At 42.3% G+C, this 20,601-nt stretch overlaps 1 protein-coding gene across 3 annotated transcripts; it reads right to left on the bottom strand.

Annotated features, from left to right (window-relative positions):
- Nucleotides 1-3,752: 3,752 nt before the first annotated feature.
- On the bottom strand, nt 3,753-19,104 carry slc26a2 (solute carrier family 26 member 2). Of its 3 annotated transcripts, none has more exons than XM_064328050.1 (4): nt 18,956-19,104; nt 9,351-9,967; nt 8,261-9,000; nt 3,753-7,725 (listed from the first exon to the last, which is right to left on the bottom strand). In XM_064328050.1, the coding sequence occupies exons 2-4, from the start codon at nt 9,942-9,944 to the stop codon at nt 6,924-6,926; spliced, it is 2,136 nt and encodes a 711-aa protein (XP_064184120.1). In that variant the 5' UTR covers nt 9,945-9,967; nt 18,956-19,104; the 3' UTR covers nt 3,753-6,923. The 3 variants fall into 3 exon arrangements, with proteins under 3 accessions (XP_064184120.1, XP_064184118.1, XP_064184119.1); XM_064328048.1 differs by lacking the exon at nt 18,956-19,104 and adding an exon at nt 18,410-18,563; XM_064328049.1 differs by lacking the exon at nt 18,956-19,104 and adding an exon at nt 10,090-10,205.
- Nucleotides 19,105-20,601: the final 1,497 nt, after the last annotated feature.

Below are 20,601 nucleotides of genomic sequence, written 5' to 3'. Positions count from 1 at the left end.
GATGTGAGAGGCCAAGTGAACACATTGTGGCAAGGTTATTCCCTGCAAGAAATAGTAAAGAAGCTTAAGATTTCCAGGTGCAGTGTTCTGTACACACTCAGAAGGGCCCAGCTGGTGGGCAGTAATGTTAACAGGAGAAGACCAGGAAGATCAAGAGGCAGTAGACAAATATCTTGTGGGGTCTGGCATTAGAAACCGCTGTAAAATTGCACCATAACTACAGAAAGAACTATTGAGAGAAACCAGTTCCCCCGACTACAGGGAAACAGCAGCTGGTCTGAAAAGATCTGCTGGTCTAAAAGGATGTGCATCTGCCTTTTCCCAATCTTTTTGGCCCAGTGGTGATGGGGCTTTGCCCACTGGAGTCTTTTCTTCTTGTTAACAGTACAGAGCAAGGGCTTTTTCACAGATACACATCCTTTTAGACCAGCAGATCGTACATGTAGTTGACGTTTCACTGTAGTCATGGGGACTGGTGTCTTTCTAGTTTCATTGAGTTCTTCCTGTAGTTGATGGTGTCTCTTGCTAGACAACACAAGATATTTGTCTTCTGCCTCTTGATCTTCCTGGTCTTCTCCTATTAACATTACTCCCTATCAGCTGGAGTCTTATGGGTAAGTACTGAACACAGCACCTGGAAATCTTAAACTTATTTGCAGTTTCTCATTGGGAATAACCTTCTTGCCAAAATCTTTACTTGGCCCGTCTAAGCCTAACTCCTTTTTGACGTGTTTATTGCAAATTTAGTTCCTGTTTTACTTGTACTACTGGCTAAAGGTATTAGGCTACCTAGGTTTTTTTTTTTTAAACTTAAGGTAGATAATATAATTGCCCCTCCATCTCCCTCCCACCCATCCAACTCCCACTTTCCAAAATGATTGGATAGACTTCTAATAATTAATTTAATTGTAATTAAAGCCAAAGGAGGCTTTTTTGAGGAAATTCGTGTCTAAGGTTAATTTTATGTAAAACTCATCTTTTTGTGTTATTGTTGGTAGTAACTGAAATAAGTTAGTATATATGAATTAAGGTGGCCTAATACTTTTGGCCTGTACTGTGTATATATTTAGACAAAACATTTTTTGTTTTTGGCTTTGCTCTGTACACCAGCAAATCGGATTTGAACAATAAATACGAGGTTAAAGTGCAGACTGTCAGCTTTTAGTATCAAAAAAGCTCAAAAGCAAACAAAACAAACAAAAATAAGAAAAAATAAAACAGTAATAAGCCAAACCATAGGCTCACCAAAATCAACTGTTTGGAACATCATTAAGAAGAACTCCCAAGCACCCGCTTGACAGATCCGAAACACTCTTCAGGAGGCAGGAGTGGATGCTTCAGTGAGTTCACTTTACAGTATATGTATATATGCAACACTGCTGCAGTGCCTCCATGATTGCTGTCCCAGTTTGAAGAGATCCAGGAGAGAGAGGCACACAGAGCTCATCTGTTTCCCCTGTGGCATCACACATTTTCTGCCCTCATGCAGGGGTCTCCATGTGACAGTCATCTGCTTTGAGTTCAGCTATTAAACATGCACTACATGGCCAAAAGTATGTGTATGCCTGTTCATCCAAGATCTCATTCAAAATTATGGCCATTAATATGGAGTTGGTCCACCCGTTGCTGATATAACAACCTCTATTCTTCTGGGAAGGCTTTATACTAGGTGCTGGAGCATTGCTGCAGGGATTTGCTTCCATTCTGCCAGAAGAGCATTAGCGAGGTCGGGCACTGATTGGCAGATTTGGCTTGGCTCGCAGTTGGTTTTCAAATTGATCCCAAAGGTGTTGGATGGGGTTGAGGTCAGGGCTCTGTGCAGGGCAGTCAAGTTCTTCAACACTGATTGTTGACAAATTTACATATGTAACGATGTGGTCAATGCAGTTTTTCGTTTTTCAACACCTTGAAATGATTGTTTTTAATGTATTGTCTTCAGTGTAAAGTGAAAATCAATTTATATTTACTGTTTATAGCCCCAAGCAAATTCTGTCTATTTTAACTATAACAATGCAACAAGCGTGAATTGGTAGATAAAGAAAATGTCAGGAGCGATTTTAAATCATCCTGGCCTGGCACACACACGCATACACACACACAGATCACAGCTCATGTTTTATGAACATTTTTCATTTTAAAAAGTTTACAAAATGGAGTTTACAAAATGGAGACACTGCATACACGTACACTCAGTTTCAATAGTGGGTTGATTTTACAGTAAATTCTGCGTACCTGAATGATTATAACTTGTTCGGCCATCCTCAGAATCATGGCGCACTCTGGTGGTAAGACTAGATCATTACAAGAATGAAAATGACATTAGTCAACTAGGGTCCTAGTTGAGTTCATATATAAGTACTATATAAATGTAGTACTTCGGTGAATTATTTAGGAAAATTATTTATTTTGTGGAAATATTGTGAGGTTCTGCTGGGACATGCTGTACATCAGCTGAGCAGCTTGGGCTTCTCTATTCCTTTAAACCAATAATGGAGGACATTAAAAGGGTAAATGTACATTCCACTCTGCACCCAGGTAACAACACTGTCTCTGTGTGTTTAAGAGTGTTAAGCCAGTAATTAAACTCAAACAATTACAAGTGGATAACATCGACTCCTTTAATTAGAGCCAAACAACTGGAGCCCCGAGCAGGCTGAGGAGACGGTTAGTATTCAGAACTCCAGGCTCTGCTGTGAGGAGACAGCACCAGGTGTCTGTGAGGGACAACTGAGAGAGGGTAAGGAGATCTCAAGATGTCCTCACCGCTGCCTCCACACCCTTGGGTCTCTTCTGCTGAGCACAAATGCAGTGACATATCCATGGGAAGCATTGTACATTGTGAAGAATCTACATAAGATTATCCTCTCTTACCTGGTATACAGTATCCTGCAATAAGGACGTTCACGTTGAGAATAAGGCTGGAAGCATACTTGATTTAAATTACGCAAAAGTGTACGCGAAATGGCTGTCATGCGTATCCTGCGTTCATTCAGAGCGTCCTTTGTGCATGTCCTCAAAAATTAGCACGATGATTCCGTAAGGTGCAATACCCACGTAAACCTCAAGGGCAGTATACATCTTATGCCTAGTGATGTGACTGGCGCTGGGAAGCCAGGAAGGATGGCTAAATCATTTGACAAGAAGCCATGATCTGCCTCCTAGTGGGTGTATCTTTTAAACTTCCAGTGAGACAGAAAGTAAGCAGACAAGTATGTAAACAATGTCACCTGGAACGCAACCATTTCACGTAGCATAAGATTATTCATGTTTCCAGCCTAAGCCTTTCCTAGTGTGATCAACACAGGCAAAAAACTGTTTCTAAACTTAAGTGTTTCAGTGAGGCATTTCCAAGATTGATGAAAGAGAACGTATTTTAATCATAAACTAGTAGGTCTACGCATGAAAGTAAGCCGTGTGCTGGATATTAAAGAGTTTAGTCAGTATTTATTCCACTTCACCCTATGAGACAAAAAATGAGAAGGCATGATGTGTGAAATGGCTGGTATAGTAAAGTATGTGTCCACAGCAATATACAGGGAGCTCCATAATGTTTGGGACAATATGTAAAATTGTGGAGTACAGGGTTATATCAAGAAAAAATATGTCTTTGTACCAAATTTTATGCAGCTCACGGTATATTTTAATTTAGTGTTTTCTGTCTTTACTGACTTGTCTAAAAAATGTAAAATATAGCAGTATAGTGGTCCCAGTGGCAGACTTAATTAAAAGTGTCAGGAAAAAAAGACTGTCAGTTGTTATCTGAAGCAGACAGATTTGCTTTATTTGCCAAAAGTGGAAGAAGAAATACCACAAAGTGTACAGCACTTGCATCATGAGGCATTGCACAGTATTTGAGTAAACTGCTCTTATGCAAGGGAACAAAAATCATTTCACAAATGTAACTTCCCATAATCATGGAAAATTGCCTCAAGTAAACCGATGTGCAAATCTCATTTTGTGAAAGGCGAAAGGTCACAAATTAAGCCAGAAAATAATTGGGAGGAACAACACACAAGATTCAGAATTCAGAACCCCCATCGGCCACACGCACCCTACTGAGACAAAGCCAGTAGCATTCCACTGCTGTAGACTCCCAATCAGAGCTGGCTAACGACACAGCCCAGGCTCAAAGCTGTGCTGTTTATGCTGTAGGGCCCAGCCTGTGTTCACACCAAACACCATCACCAACTGAGCCACTCAGGAGGCTGAAATTGTGCGTTTTCTTTGATTGGTTCCCTTAAAATAGATATTTCACTCACATCCAAGAACAGGTTTTTGACTGCCTTTGTTTTTTGTTTGTTGGTTTGTTTGTTTGCTTGTGTTGGCAAAAAAAGTTACCATACAGGAACAGTGATTACTGATCCTTAATAAGATTAGTCTTATCACATACCTCAAACTATACATGACTACTATTATTTTTTGGTTTAAAAAAAAGGCACACAGCAGTAAAATAACAAACGCTGAGGTATAGTAAGCCCACACACAGGGGCTGATGGGTAATGACCCATGGATATAAGCTACATCCAGCTCATCAGGAAAGTTGTGATTCACATTGTAATGGCAAAGAAAGTCATTGTACTGTAACAGAAATTATAGCAGAGATCATTCATGAGCCAGAAGCTCTGCTTTAAAAGTGGCCAAACTGCCTCTCCTTCTACTAAGCCTACACATGCATTTTACTGGACGGAGTCACCAGCTCTGGAAGAGCTGTGATAGGACGGAAACTTTATCCAAGTTACGCTTTAGGATTTTTTTTTAAAGATGGCTTCGAGGATTAAACACAAAACATTGTCTGCAGCTAAAATTTACATGACAGATTTACCAGTTTATCCACCCTCTTCCGTGACTACTCTCCAGGAAAGTCGATAACCTGGTTATCTGTTCCCATCACAAAAACCTTTCTGGCTGCTGCACACTAGTCTGCCCACATGACTAAATGCAAAGTTGTTAACTTTTGGCCTCCTTGAATAGGTACAATTTCAATATAAACCGCCATTTAGTGACTTACGAAAAACTACATTTCTGAATAACTGAAATGCCAAAACGAGGGCAGGGACACATCTACAGTGCCATATAACCGGTCATCGTGTATAACTGAATTAAATATCACAACGCTACACTACACACTATAACACTAGTACACAGACAATGGGTGGAATTCAGTTAACAACTTTGCTCAACTGTGAGAAAGCGCATGAGTTTCTTTATTTCTAAACTCACGGAACCATTTGTGAGGAAAAACAAACACTGAAAATGAAACACTCAAACAAAATCGAAATGAAATACAAATGTTGATGGAGCCCAGGCCATACCGCTTAAAAGAGTCCAGCAAGCCTGGAAATCTACCCTCCTCCTCCAGGCGATGATGTGAGCTGGCCTGTTGATAAGCTTAGACTTCCTCTTCTCCGGTCAATTACTGAGCTCAGTAATTATGTGGAAGAATTTCCTGCGAACTTAGAAATCTGGTGTTCATGTGTGGGGACAATTGTTCCTTTAACAGGTGTTAAAACCAAGCGATTCTCTATTGACTATTATTGTAACACTTCTATTATAACACTAATATTATCACTTCTCAACGTCCAAATTCTCATTGGTTGCTTTTTCATAGTCTCAATCTATTCAGATAGTTACTGTATACCCATAGTGTGCTTTTATAATTTTGTGTTTAAGTGTTCAAAGAACTATCTGTGGGAAAAAAACTGGGCTGTTTTATGCCAGCATTTGAATTTCAATAGCCTGCTGAAATCTCTCATTGGTAGTAAAGTCAGCTTGCATATATTGGAGAATGTTGTGGTTCTCAGCTAGCACGTGGCTTAGAATGTCCCATTGTCCATGGAAGCACAAGCCTCTCCCTTTGAGTAAACATCTACCTTTGCATAGTCATGAGCTATAACGCTCCTACATGAAAGAGCAGCTCTTACTTCCTTTTTAAAGTTTAATCAAGGCTGCCGCTGGGCAAGTACCATTCTCAGATCCTCAGCAATATTTTGATCGGTTTAGAGCTTTTAGAAGACATTAGACAAAGCAGGCGTAAAGTCAGCTCCTTCCAAGGCAAGGCCATGTAACAGCTAAAGCAATAAGGCACTTCTTTTCAAGCCTGGTATAAAAATATGACCAACTGCATAGTACAAGCCTAGTAGGCAAATATACATGAAACTGTGTAACTGTGTAAAAATAGCTTACGTAAAAAAAACTAAATACAAATTCTATCTCTACACTAAAAAATAATAGTCATATCCCATTATATTGATTAAAATAACATATAAAAGGCAAATGACTAATTATTTGATCAAGAAATCAAGCAGATAACAGGCTTCTGTTTAAATACAGAAAAGACTTAAAGGCTATATATTCCCTTTTGGCTTTAACAAGATTACATTTGTCATAAATATCAAAAAGATTCCTGATTTTTCTCGACTAATCTACTGAGCCACAGTGGACTCTGTTCTACGTACATTCAGCATAGTAATGAGGTCAACTACATCTCGCTTTCAGCGACTTTCCTTTGGGTTTTAAGAGGCTGCCTAATGAGGGAACCTCAAAAGACTACACAAACAAGTTTCAAACAAGAGGAGATGATTATCAAAGAGCACGATGATGAAGTAACAGACCGACACCGTCTTTAAATAAAGCTGCCTGATTCAATAGCAATTAGTGACCGCTGCCCTAATGGAGTAAAGAAGAGGAGGCACTGCTGCAGTGAACCAGCCCTTTCAGTTTCACTGAAACCAGGAAACATCTCAGATGTCAGCTCAAACCGCCAACCTCATACCGCCAACAAATTCACATTCATTTTTTTAGGAATCAGATCCTTCAATGACACAACACAGAAGCTACAGTAATAACAACTCGCACTTTTGGAAATAGCCAGTGATATTGACAAATCAAAAACACAAGTACATTTCCCCGTTTTCCAACCCCCTTCACAAAAGAGATGCATCGCAGTCTCCGTTCTGACAGGGAAGGCTACGGGCGTAGCCGACGGCGTCGTCGATGGTGAAGAACACCTTCTCCGCGTCGCCGCCGGCGCGCTCCAGGTAGCCCCCCCTGTGAAGCGAGTCCAGCACCGAGGTATTGCACCGGGCCAACAGCATCCGCACGCCCAGCTCCCTGTAGTCCTTCTGCAGCTCCTTCATCGCGCCCACCCCGGCCGTGTCCAGGAAGAGGACGGGCCCGCAGTCTATCACCAGCGTGTGCAAGCCAGCGCCCTGGGGGAGGAAGATTTTGGTGGACACCTGCGCGTCGCCGCCCTGCGCGTCCACGTTCCCGGACTCCGCGTTGGTGTCCGCCTCCCGCTTCCTCTTCTGCTTCTCCTGCTTCCTGCGCCTGGCCTTCTCCTGGACCGGGTCCAGGCCCGCGCAGCGGTACAGGGCCTTCTTGAACAGCGTCTGGTTGGCGTAGTAGACCGGCGCCTCGTAGCGGAACACCAGGATTCCCGGGAGGGTCTTCAGGTCTTTGTAGGCGGCCGTGTCCTCGTACAGGTCCAGGTGTCCCGTCTGGCCCAGCTGCAGGGCGGGGGCCCGCTGGGTGCGCCCCAGGACGCAGAACGCCGAAAACAGCACCCCCACCAGCAGGCCCAGCTCCGTGTTCACCAGGGCCGACGTTCCCATGGTCACCAGCCAGATGGTGGCGTCCACGTGGTTCTCCCTCCACATGCGGGGGATGTCAGCGAACTTGCGCAGCGCCCCCCGGAGATTGACAACAATAATGACAGCCAGCACACACCTACAAATAAGAAAAACACTAGCTAAAGTATTGGGTAGCTAAAGTATCGACCAGATAACAAAGCATACGGCTTCTCAGTTTCCCAAGCCAAAACAGTTAATGTACTGTTGCTAGCTAATGTAAAGAAGTTACTGGTGTGGCAGTGGAGAAAATCTGATTTTGAATTTATACAATATGTTGTCAAGTAACATCCTATTAGGAAAATTGACGTCAGCAGCAGCGCGCTTTGGAATCAACCCCAAATTGTAATAAATATTCATATTTATTCAAGTTCAATGTTGACTTGTAAGACTGTGAAAACCTCTAGACTGGTTGTTTTAAGACCAGTACCCTAGTTTTATGATTTGGGGTACAAATAAATAAATGCTAACGATATTCATTCATTACATGGTATTAATTCACTCATGACTAAAAAAACTTATTTGACAAGGGTATCCATTCCAACCAACACCATTTTTGGGCAGCAGTCAAAAACAGAGTGAACATCCATAAAAAAACACAAAATGGCAACTGTGCCTAGGAGGGATATACTTACTTCTGCAGTGAATAGAAGAGGGGGGCGATAACCAACAGGACCAGAAGCAGCACCAGTGCGGTCACCAATCCCGACACCTGAGTCTGGCAGCCGGTGGACTCCTTGACCAGCGTCTTGGTCAGCGCGGCGCTGGTGGTGAAACAGCGGAAGAAGGACGGCAGGATGTTGCAGAAGCCGATGGCGTACATCTCCTGGTTGGCGTCCACCAAGTAGCCGTGCTTCTTGGCGAACATCTCGGAGAGGGAGACGGTGATGGCGAAGCCCACGATGGCTATGGAGAGGGCGTCCAGCGCCACGTTGGGGATGAGCGACCAGCTGGGGAGCTGGGGCGGCAGGAAGCCGGTGGGGATGGTGCCGGACACGTCGGAGCCGAAGCGCTCCTGGAAGCGGCCGTAGTGCGAGGCCAGCGTGGCGCCGATGACCACGAAGAGCTCGAAGGGGATGGGCGCCTTCAGACGGGCCTTGAAGCGGTCGTTCAGCTCCTTGCTGGGCACCAGCACCAGCAGGCACACCAGGCTGGTGACCAGGTCGCACACGTTGGTCTGCCCGATGTTCCGGAACAGGCTGACCCAGGTCTGCACCAGCGAGCCCAGGCCATGGGCGCGAGGTAGCTTGAGCCCCAGCAGGTACTTCACCTGGGAGGTGAGGATTGTGAGGGAGGCCCCCGTGGCGAAGCCGCTGAGCAGGGAGTCCGACAGGTACACGGACACGAAGCCCACCTGGAGGAGTCCCATCAACACCTGCGGGGAAAGGTGGCCGCGTTCCAATTACCACCAGACCAAAGTTTTCCTACGCCTTAACTACCTAAAATGTTGCATTCTAGCAACATTTTTTTTCTCACAAAAACAACTGGCAACTGTACAAATGTTATCATAATTAGGTCTTTGAGATTTCAGGCATCACAACTCCAAGCATAAGTGAGAATATAGAACACTATTTTAATCATTTGTTATATTAAATAAATAGCAGAATGGGAACCTTTAAAATGTCCTTATTAAGATGTAAATGCCTAAAAAAAAACCAAAGACTTTGGTTCTGATCCATTATATATTTTTGAATTGAAACACTCGAGACTTCAGCCAGTTCCTACCTGATAGACCCCGGCGGTGAAGGTGACGGTGGCCCCCACCATGATGGCGTAGCAGCTTCGGTCGCAGATTGGCCCGGTCAGGTTCCCCGCCCCAGCCAGGGCCGTCTGATTGGTTTCGCCGAGGTAGCCTGCCAGCATGAGCTCCCTGTCCACCACCTGCCCCACCAGCAGACAGAGGACCCCGAAGATGCCCACAGAGATGTGCCTGGAGGTGCCCAGGAGGGTGTAGATGATGCTGGAGAAGAAGGAGGTGTAGAGGCCGTACACGGGGTCCTGGCCCGCCAGCAGGGAGTACGCGATGGACTGGGGCACCAGCAGGATGCCCACGATGAGCCCCGACATCATGTCGCCCACCAGCCAGTCCCTCGGCCGGTAGCCGGGGAGCCAGCTCAGGATGGGGAAGAAGCCCAGCACCAGAGCCTTGGCTCGGTCCGCGCTGCACGCGCACCGCTTCCCCGCCTCCCGCCGGGCCAGCTTCTTCCAGCCCTCCCTCCTCTTCTCCCGCTCCTCCAAAACGAACGGCACGTACGCGCCAGGCACCGCCGGGCTCTCCGCCGGGCTCTCCGCCAGAGCCTCGCTCTCCTCTCCGGCCATCTTACCCCGCTCCCGAAGTCTTCCTGGCAAAAAAAGAGAGAGAGGCGATGAGGAACACAAAGTTCTGATCGCACAGCTGCGCCCCGCTAACAGGTGGCAGTGAGCATATCTCATCACAGGCTGACAGTTTTACCGCGTACCCTACCTGCTGTTGTACCTATGGCTCTGCGAGCGGTCAAATATGAAGGTCGCAGTCCTCTCAGCCAACAAAGCTATTACTGCATCGCCCGAGTCACTCAGTTATAGCAAGACCAGCACCTTGTGCAATATCCACAATTACAACGAAAACAGAAGTGACAGGACTCCTACGTGAAATGTGATGAAATACGTGACTTTGTTTGCATAATAAATAAATACATAGTAAAAATGATAAATGAAATAATAAATACATGTATTTTTTAAAAAGTGAAATACTGTGGAGAAAATATTCCGGTGGCAGGCAGAATGGAAAAGACACATCACATACACCTCTTAAAATACAGTATGTTCCTCAATTCAATCACAGCCTATTCTTCAGTACACAAAGCCACAGAACTACTCTCACTGTAAAAGAGCCTTCTTAGACCTCTGTTCCTGGCAACACCCAATATTTTCTTCATAATTATCATTAATGATCTGTTAAAACACGGGTCCAAGTTCAAAAAATGACTCGCGAGTTGAAAGAAAGTACCTATACGTGGATAATTCCACAACTGTGCTAACATGAAGAAAGAAAGCCATTGATTTTCTGGATGTTTGGAAGTAAGGTTACTAATCTGATGATGCGCTGAAATGAAAATGTCACCCATCGTTTTTTAGGTCTAATGATAATGAAATTCACACTTGTCCACTACATCTACAAATAGTGGGCTACAGTTAGACACTGCTTCCTCAATATTTCAAGGGTACTCTTTTTAAAGGGCACATTACATCTACAAAAAATATAGTTTAGTTTTAAAACTAAATAATTCATAATAATCATGATAACGATTCATTAATTAATAATCAATGATAAATTATTTAAAAAATGATTTATGTAAAATATTCAAATTAATGTAACAATTACAAAGGGGCTTATTAGTTGAAATCATAATTTATTATAAATCATGGCAGAGTGATCTCTATATGCCTTTGAGGAGCTTGTTATCTGAGGTCCTAGTTGTTTTTACTATATTCCTAAGAGCTAAGTCCTTTATTAGTGTGGTTGCCTTAGGGCAACTACACTATTATTATTGCACATATTATTTATTTATTATTATTATTATTCCACCCATTTTTTGGACCGCTACTCCTCCCAGAGTTTTCGCACCACATACATGTGCAATATGTCAAATCGAGCGGCCTGATCGGGAATGGTGTGCTATTACTTTGTGGAAAGTTTGGGTGAACGGTTTTTGAAATATTTGAATTTTTGTGGGCAATTTTTCCCATAGAGAATGAATGGCGGAATGTTCACCTTTGTGATGTCACAATGCTCTATCTTCTCACCCTTGTGATGTCACAATGGTCTGTCTTCTAGCAGCAGTACTCTGGTCTCTCTCTAGATTTGAATATTCTGCCATTCATATCTATAGGGAAAAAATGTCCACAAATTGTGCAATGCCTCATTGGCCATGGTAGAAAGTCCCATGTCCATTGGTGTAGATCAGCCTCGCCCCCCTTCCTGATTGGCCGATGTTTGATATTCCATATCTTTTGATCCGTTTATCATAGAGAACTATGGGTCACGACTTTGGACTCAGTAAAGACCTAGCAACCGCCTCAAACTCCATAGCAACCCCCTAGCAATATCCTAGCAACCGGCTCGAACTCCATAGCAACGACCTAGCAACACCATAACAACCAGCTAGAAGACCCTAGCAACCGTCTAGAATTCCATAGCAACCACCTGGAACACCATAGCAAATGCCTAGCAATGCCCTAGCAACCGGCTATAACTCCATAGCAACCACCTAGCAACATCCTAGCAACCACTTAGAATACCCTAGCAAGCACCTAGCAACACCCTAGCAACCACCAGGAACACCATAGCAACCACCTAGCAACACCCTAGCAACAATCTGGAACACCATAACAACTGCCTAGCAACACCCTTGCAACCACATGGAACACCATAGCAACGACCTAGCAACAACCTAGCAACCACCTAGAACTCCATAGCAACCACCTAGCAACACCCTAGCAACCGCCTAGAACTCCATAGCAACCACCTAGCAACACCATAGCAACCGCCTAGAACTCCATAGCAACCACCTAGCAACACCCTAGCAACCACCTAGAACTCCATAGCAACCACCTAGCAACACCCTAGCAACCGCCTAGAACTCCATAGCAACCACCTAGAAACACCCTAGCAACCGCCTAGAACTCCATAGCAACCGCCTAGCAACACCCTAGCAACCACCTAGAACTCCATAGCAACCACCTAGCAACACCCTAGCAACCGCCTAGAACTCCATAGCAACCACCTAGCAACACCCTACCAACACCCTAGCAACCACCTAGAACTCCATAGCAACCACCTAGCAACACACTAGCAACGGCCTAGAACTCCATAGCAACCACCTAGCAACACCATAGCAACCACCTAGAACTCCATAGCAACCACCTAGCAACATCCTAGCAACCACTTCGAATACCCTAGCAACCCCGTAGCAACACCCTAGCGAACACCTAGAACTCCATAGCAACCACCTAGCAACACCCTAGCAACCGCCTAGAACTCCATAGCAACCACCTAGCAACACCATAGCAACCGCCTAGAACTCCATAGCAACCACCTAGCAACACCCTAGCAACCACCTAGAACTCCATAGCAACCACCTAGCAACACCCTAGCAACCGCCTAGAACTCCATAGCAACCACCTAGCAAAACCATAGCAACTGCCTAGAACTCCATAGCAACCACCTAGCAACCCATAGCAACGGCCTAGAACTCCATAGCAACCACCTAGCAACACCCTAGCAACCACCTAGCAACACCATAGCAACCACCTAGAACTCCATAGCAACCACCTAGCAACACCCTAGCAACCACCTGGAACACCATAGCAACCACCTAGCAACACCCTAGCAACCACCTGTAACACCAGAACAACTGCCTAGCAACACTATAGCAACAACCTAGCAACATGCTAGCAACCACCTAGCAACACCCTAGCAACACCCTAGCAACCGCCTATAACTCCATAGCAACCACCTAGCAACATCCTAGCAGCCACCTGGAATACCCTAGCAACACCCTAGCAACTGCCTATAACTCCATAGCAAACCATAGCAACAACCTAGCAACATGCTAGCAACCACCTAGCAACACCCTAGCAACACCCTAGCAACCGCCTAAAACTCCATAGCAACCACCTAGCAACATCCTGGCAGCCACCTGGAATACCCTAGCAACACCCTAGCAACTGCCTATAACTCCATAGCACCATAACAACTGCCTAGCAACACCCTAGCAACCGCCTATAACTCCATAGCAACCACCTACCAACCACTTAGCATACCCTAGCAACCACCTAGCAATGCCCTAGCAACCACCTGGAGCTCATTAGCAACCACCTGAAACTCCATAGCAACCACCTAGCACCACCCTAGCGACCGCCTAGAATTCCATGAAACCACTTAGAACTCCATAGAACCACCTAGCAAAACCCTAGCAACTGCCTCAGACATCATAGCAACTACCTACCACTGTTCACTCCGTTCAGCACAAAGTCGACTTTTCGTTGGCGGCAACCACACTTCACAATTTCTGCAGGAATTGTCTAGTTGGTATTACTTCAGTTTCAAGGTGTGTTTACATTTTGTGTGTGTGATTACAGATATTTAGATAATTCAAGTTTCACAATGGCTGGTGTAGGGGCACAAATGAGTTTGTGGTTAAAATAAAATACACTTAAGATAACTCAAAATCAGACTGAACAGTGATGGCATGTCTCCAGCGGTTGTATATCACCCAGCAGGCTCAGGTGAAGGTCAGGGACCAAATCATTAGCAGCAATAAAATGTTAGATTTGGACAAGGGATGATGTGTGGGAACAATTCTTTATAAAATTAATTGGGCCAAAATGGCAGCGGGGTAAGTTCCTTGCTACGTCAGGCTTCCAGGCCACCGGTGAACACTGCAGCAAAGTACCTGCTGGATGATTCAGACAGGATTGTTCAGAGCCACCAGATGGTTAGCATTAACACCGATTAGGGGCTAGAGGACATTTCCCCAGTAAGGAAACTGGGGAGCAAACATAAATATGTCACCTGTCAAAGTTACGGAGCACTGAAGTGACAGCATAATTTCCATCCTGCAATCTGCCTACACTTCCTCCTTTTTCTCTCTCATCTTCCTCTTTTTCATCCTTTATTTCCCACACTGCTACCAATGCAACAACAGCGTTTACCAACATAAATATCACAGTTGCATTATAACAAAGTGTACCTATGTAAACATAAAGGTCACATCACCTAAAAGGCCATCTTTGTAAAATGAGACTACTCCCTTCTGTTTTCTGGGACAAACCCCCAGGATATCCTTCACAGCTGACTAATGGCTATTGATTCTGAGTTTAGATAGAGGGGATCAACAACACATTCTGATTATGAGCTGTGCCTGAAAGATTTACCATTCCACTAAAATAGGGCCTGGGTGTATTTTATGGTGGGTCCACAGCGATGCACTGTCCAATTTCTACTTTGTATTTGACTTTGTACCTGAACTATCCAATGCTCTTATCTTCAACTCGCTGCTCATTATAACCTGTAATCATGCATTGCGAAAATGAATCATAATCCAATTATTCTGTAATGGGGACAGCCGTAGGTAGCCTCAGTGCAATGAACCCTGGGATAATGGTCTGCAGATTTTTTTTTTTGTTTTTAGCACCGCCCACAAAATATTCAGCACAAAATCTGTCTTTTTGTCTTATCTTAGGTCCTGACTGACTTTCAATCTCAACAGTTAAGGGTTAATTTATTTAACTAATGGGTTATTCATAAAAATAACATCTGCATCAATTCACTGCAAAAAATATGAGAATGAATAACAATGTCTATGCTTACCAATTTACTGTATTAAGGTGTTTATAGCAAATGTGCATAAATGCTTAAACTGGACTTAATCCAAATGTCTCAGAAATCGAAAAGAAAACAAAGATTTGAATGTTAAATGATAAAATGGAGTGCTCGGTTTATTCCCAGACATTCAGGTGGCTGCTGTTTATTTTGTGCCAGACAGACAGCAATCTCCCTTGTTATACGGAGAAGATTAGTGGATCTTAAAACTCCTTTAAGAGTCTTTCAGGGATTTAGGCAGGTAGTGTGTTAGAAGTAACCTCAATACAAAATGATTTAACCCAATAGTTTACAAAAATGCCTACTTTATGTAGTTTTCAGCTTTGTCCTGAATTAGCAAGAGAAAAAATAACCACACTTAGAAACAAGGTTGATTATAAAGTGATTCCATGTCGGGTAAAAAAATACTGCTCTGTCCTCTGTGCTCTAAAACTGCAACAGGGGATGTCAAACCTTATGAGGGTTGTTCTCATTCCGTAACACCCTCATATCAAATCAGATAAATATTGGTAGGTTTATACACTTGAGCATCAGACTTTATTTGTGGTTTTTGAACACAATCCTTAATGATTTGTGTTGTCAAGATATTTGTGCAGTTTGTAAGATATGGGATCTCAGTTTAAATTCAATATAGCCCCTTTAATTGTCATATATCTCATAGGTAATACAATATAAGAGTACATTTTCAGGGTAGCCAAGATTGGCACATAGACCTCATAAATACAAAAATATCAATCCAGTTATAAACAAATCATGGTAACAATATTTTTGGTGATATTCACAAGAAAAATCACATGTTGAGATAGGAAAGTAGTTCAGTCTGAGAACTTTCATATTTTAAGACATTGTAGTAGACTTGCAAATGTTATCTCATTGTGAAATGCTTTCAAATGATTTTTTTCAATCATAATACATTTTCAATGCATATTTTAATCTACACTTTGGACACTTGAGGCGGTGTAATTTAAGAGAGCTTCAGAGGTGATATGCTATTAGTACTTCTGTTTAAATAACTTATCTATCCAATTTGAGCAGTTACTTGTAGTTTAATTGAACAACATCCTTTCTTGCAATGACTAGTAGACCTTTATGAAAGTTGTTCTGAGAAGTAATTTGGATTATACCGATTACACAGTTGTTATGTTAACAGCATTATCAAATGCCAACATGGTCACATTGAGCTCATAAATAAAAGAATATCCCTTTATAGATAGATATCCCTTTATAGATAGACAGACCACAATACTTCACATGCAATATAATCATGCGACACCACATTATTAGCACTTAGACTTTTATCCATTCTTTATATTAAAAAGTTTCATTTTTGTGCATTGACTCCTATAATTGCTAGTCACAATAAGCATGGCATTGCAAATTGTTGCATTAATGTTGTCTTAATGGCTTAGTTTTGGCACAATGCAAATACACTATATGACCAAAAGTATCTGGACACCCCTCGGTCTGAGGCGGTTGGGAAAGGCACATGATTCAGCATGACAGTGCCTCCAAGCACACAGCAAGGTCCATATAGAAATGGTTCTGTTGAGAACAGTGAGGAAGATCTTGGTCTGCACAGAGCCCTGACCCATCCTGACCCCATCCAACACCTTTGGGATCAATTGGAAAGCCAACTGCGAGCCAGGCCTAATCGCCCAATCAGTGCCAAACCTCACTAATGCTCTTCTGGCTGAATGGAAGCAAATCCCTGCAGCAGTGCTCCAACATCTAGTAAAAAGTCTTCCCAGAAGAGTGAAGGTTGTAATAGCAGCACAGAGTGGACCAACTCCATATTAATGGCCAGAATTTTGGATGAGATGTTGGATGTCAAGTGTCCACACACTTTTGGCCATGTAGTGTATCTTGAAATATCAGCCTAATGCTGATTCTAGTATGTTACATTTTTTCTGACTTAATTTATGCACCATTTGAATATTCTATGCTACAGTTTGCGATTATGAAGCACTGACCCTGCCACAATAGATGTACAGTATGCTATGAAATCTAAACAAAATGCATACTTTACTATTTGCTCCAATATAGAGCTTTTATTATGATACAAGGTTAAAAGTAAAATACCGGGGATGTAAATACGCAGTTTGTCCAGAACAAACATGACATGTTTGATATGATTCTTATATGATGAGCCAGTGGGTGAAATCATAATCAAAGCATAAGAATCCAAATTGTCCTAAATGAATTATATCTGATTGTATATGCAATATTTGATAGTGATCATTTTTATCAATGAGCAAGACAGACCAAGAAGCAAGCAACAGCTCCAATGTGCCTTGGCATAGATTCTACAAGTCTCTGGAACTCTACTGGAGGGATGGAACACCATTCTTCCTAAATATATTCATTTGGTGTTTTGATGTTGGTGGTGGAGAGAGCTGTCTAACACGTTGGTCCAAAATCTCCCATAGGTGTTCAATTGGGTTGAGATCTGGTGACTGCAAAGGCCATAGCATATGACTCACATCATATCATGCACATCATAATTAATTGTTTTAACATTGTGAAAAGCCGTGAGTATTAAGTCATGAAATCACCCAAACAAGTAAAGAAAATCATTAGTTTCTAGTTTCCAAATTAAGTTTCCAGATATCATTAACCAACAGAGTGGTAATATTTATTAACCAAAAGGTCCTTCAGGAACCAAGTGGAAAATCTTCTTTAGGTTTACGTGTATTTAAATTATCTTCTAAGTGTCGTTTTTATGTAGTCATCGATTAATAAGAAATTTGGCAAAACATTAGATAAGATTGTCCAAAGATTCAATGTTTGGTTTCTGCAAAATTAAAATGAGTAAAGCAGGACGTAGGCCTGGTAATGTTCCCCAAATGTAATTCTACCAGGATAAAACCGTCTCTACCAAAATGTTCATGAGCCAAAATAGTCTATCACAAAGCCAGACTGTATTACCGTGCCGCATGACAGCGTACAGCCCATTTTGGGAGTTCCGTACAGTAAATTACGCAGACGGGAGGGGGCGTTCAAAACAGACTGATATTTATATTCCAAGACAGAGGTACTATTCAGCAGTCTGTTTAAGACTTGTAGTGATTTATTCACTGTCAAGCCGTTACTTGAGCTAGCTAAGTTAGCTAAGAAACTAAAATCACCCAATGGTTTATTTTTTAGGTCTAACGTTTTCCAATGAGTAAACTCTGTGAACATCGGGCGTGTTGTCTGGAAACTACACTAGATTTAACTCACTACTTTGTTACCTGTCAAACTGGTATACTTGACAGATCACGAACTGTAGATAGCCAGCTATCTAGCGTTTGCAACCCTGCAACGTGTACAACTTTGTTCCTGCTTGCTGTTAGCTAGTATGTATTAAGGATGCTCCCAAAATCGCTCCAAAAATCGTAACTTTACCTATGTCGGTTGAAGACAGTTGGTGGTAACTCACCTCCGTCTTTATGCTGTTACAGTTTGATGATTAACTTTTCGGAAATAAAGTCATTGGCTACTTTATTTCAATCCACCGTATCATCACTGTGCCGACCATACAGCGTATGGTGTTGACTCCACTACTGTCGAACACGAAATCAGTGACAGCTGAAGTAAACTCGGAAATACCCCTATCACGTGATATGAGTGTTCACATAAACAAAGACCTGCCAACTTTTAACTTACCTTTTCACGTATCCTACAACCAAAGAATTCAAATGGGATACCTCCGCTTCTTTCTCTCTAGTACAATGTAAAATAGAACAGTAGTGTGACGAGTTTTTTTGGAAAGATCTAAATGAACGAAACGACATTAATGTAGCACATTAACGTAAAAATAGATATTTTTAGTGTTGAAAGAAAATAGCATTTATGAACATAATATTTCTCAAATCGGACAATAATAAAAAAGGAAATGTATATGCAGAATACCGTAATTTATTACGTGATTTTCAGAAAGGTTTTGTCTTGTTTTGCTCCCAAGAACGGGCAGCCGTGTATTTACCTGTAGCTATTAGCCTGCTGACGTTGTTTTGAACCAATGAAGAACATAGTTCAGCGCGACCTTAAACCCAATGTTTCAGATATCAGATGTCAAAATGTCCATCTGTCAGTCACCGCCGAGCTCTTGCCTCAACCCCATTTCAGTACTTCCGAGAATGCAAGGATGCAGGTGGTCAAAGGGTAGGCAACATTAAATTATCCTCCTGGGGCTGACACATGGAGTTATAACTCTACCCTGTATTATTAACTATGTTCATTAATTTGGGGGTGTGTGTCACTGAAATGTACTGTTAACGTATTCCGTGTACAATTCAGACACTGTTAAATAAAATGATCGCTGCAATATCACAGGCAATGCCACTTTTAGAACCTTGTAAAGTTAGTAATAGGAATATTGTCATGTTCCTGTCTGCGTTTTCCCTGTTGGGCCGCCAGATGGCGGCACTTCTGTTTTGTGTCATGCTCCCCCTGTGTTAATTGTATTATTGTTTCCAATTGTCCAATCATGTTCATGTTACGTTTCCTTCCCTCTGTGACCTGATTTCATGGTGCTCCTTCTCGTCATGACTTTTATTAAGTTTCCTCCTTGATCAGGTCGATCCTTGTGTTATTTTGATTGTTTGTCAATAATCCATGTGTTCTACTTATGCCACTGTGTTCTGGTGTTTTTGAGTTTGCATTTTCTTGTTCTGTGTTGTAATTTCCTTGTTTGTTGAAGTCGCCATAGGTTTGTTTCCCTTTGTCCCTTTTCAAGTAAGTCTTGTTTCCATTTTGGTTTTTGATTTGACTGTGCTACCACGATCACAATGCTTGCAGACACAACTTAGTTGTGGGGCAAATGAACTATGGAGTGGCTACTTATAGCATGAACAACATGCATGGCCTTAAGTTGCATTTACAAATGGTTGTAAGTCTTGCATTGACTATATGCCAAATATGTTATTGATTTCCAGGACTATATAATAGGTTTTCAAGACAGACTAATGGCATCGGGCATGAATTTCCATTTATTGTTTCTGCAGCCATATTATATATGTCATATGACAATAGCATTTTTTATATTACCTACTGCAAAGGGTTGTCTAACAAAGGAAGTATGGTTAATATAAATAAAAAAAACCTATCTGAGAATCCTGAAAGAATACCAGTCCTGGCCATCCACAGAAAGATGAACGGTTATAGCAATGCTTTAACCAACACCCTGGTCCAAAATAAACAGACACAATGGAGGTGTTAGGGTGGCTAAATGTAGCAGGGTTGAAAGTTCTCTTCATGCCAGAACGAAGGATACATTTTATGAACAAAGATATATTGTCCCCACTCTGTCTGCCTTGCTTAGTCTGATTGTGTAGCTGTTGAAGCTGTAATAACAACTGTAATGTGAATATCACTGCCATAGTTTACATAAGCTTTGACAAGAAAACCTTATCCAACATATAGTACATAATTCAGTTAATTTCAGACTCAACGCATTGTTTTGAACGCCATAGGGATCTGAGATGTGATGTTTTACACTTGATTGATAGGTCCAAAATAAAAAGAACAGAAATCAGCCAGGTGTCTGTGCATGCATAAAAAACATATAGGGCATGATTTACTTAGAGCTTTAGCATGTGCAAAAATCTCTAGTTCATGTAAAACAAACAA

The sequence above is a fragment of the Anguilla rostrata genome, chromosome 3, assembly GCF_018555375.3.
Source record: "Anguilla rostrata isolate EN2019 chromosome 3, ASM1855537v3, whole genome shotgun sequence".
In the NCBI taxonomy this organism is placed as follows: Eukaryota; Metazoa; Chordata; class Actinopteri; order Anguilliformes; family Anguillidae; genus Anguilla; species Anguilla rostrata.
This window is presented reverse-complemented; position numbering and strand designations above follow the sequence as displayed.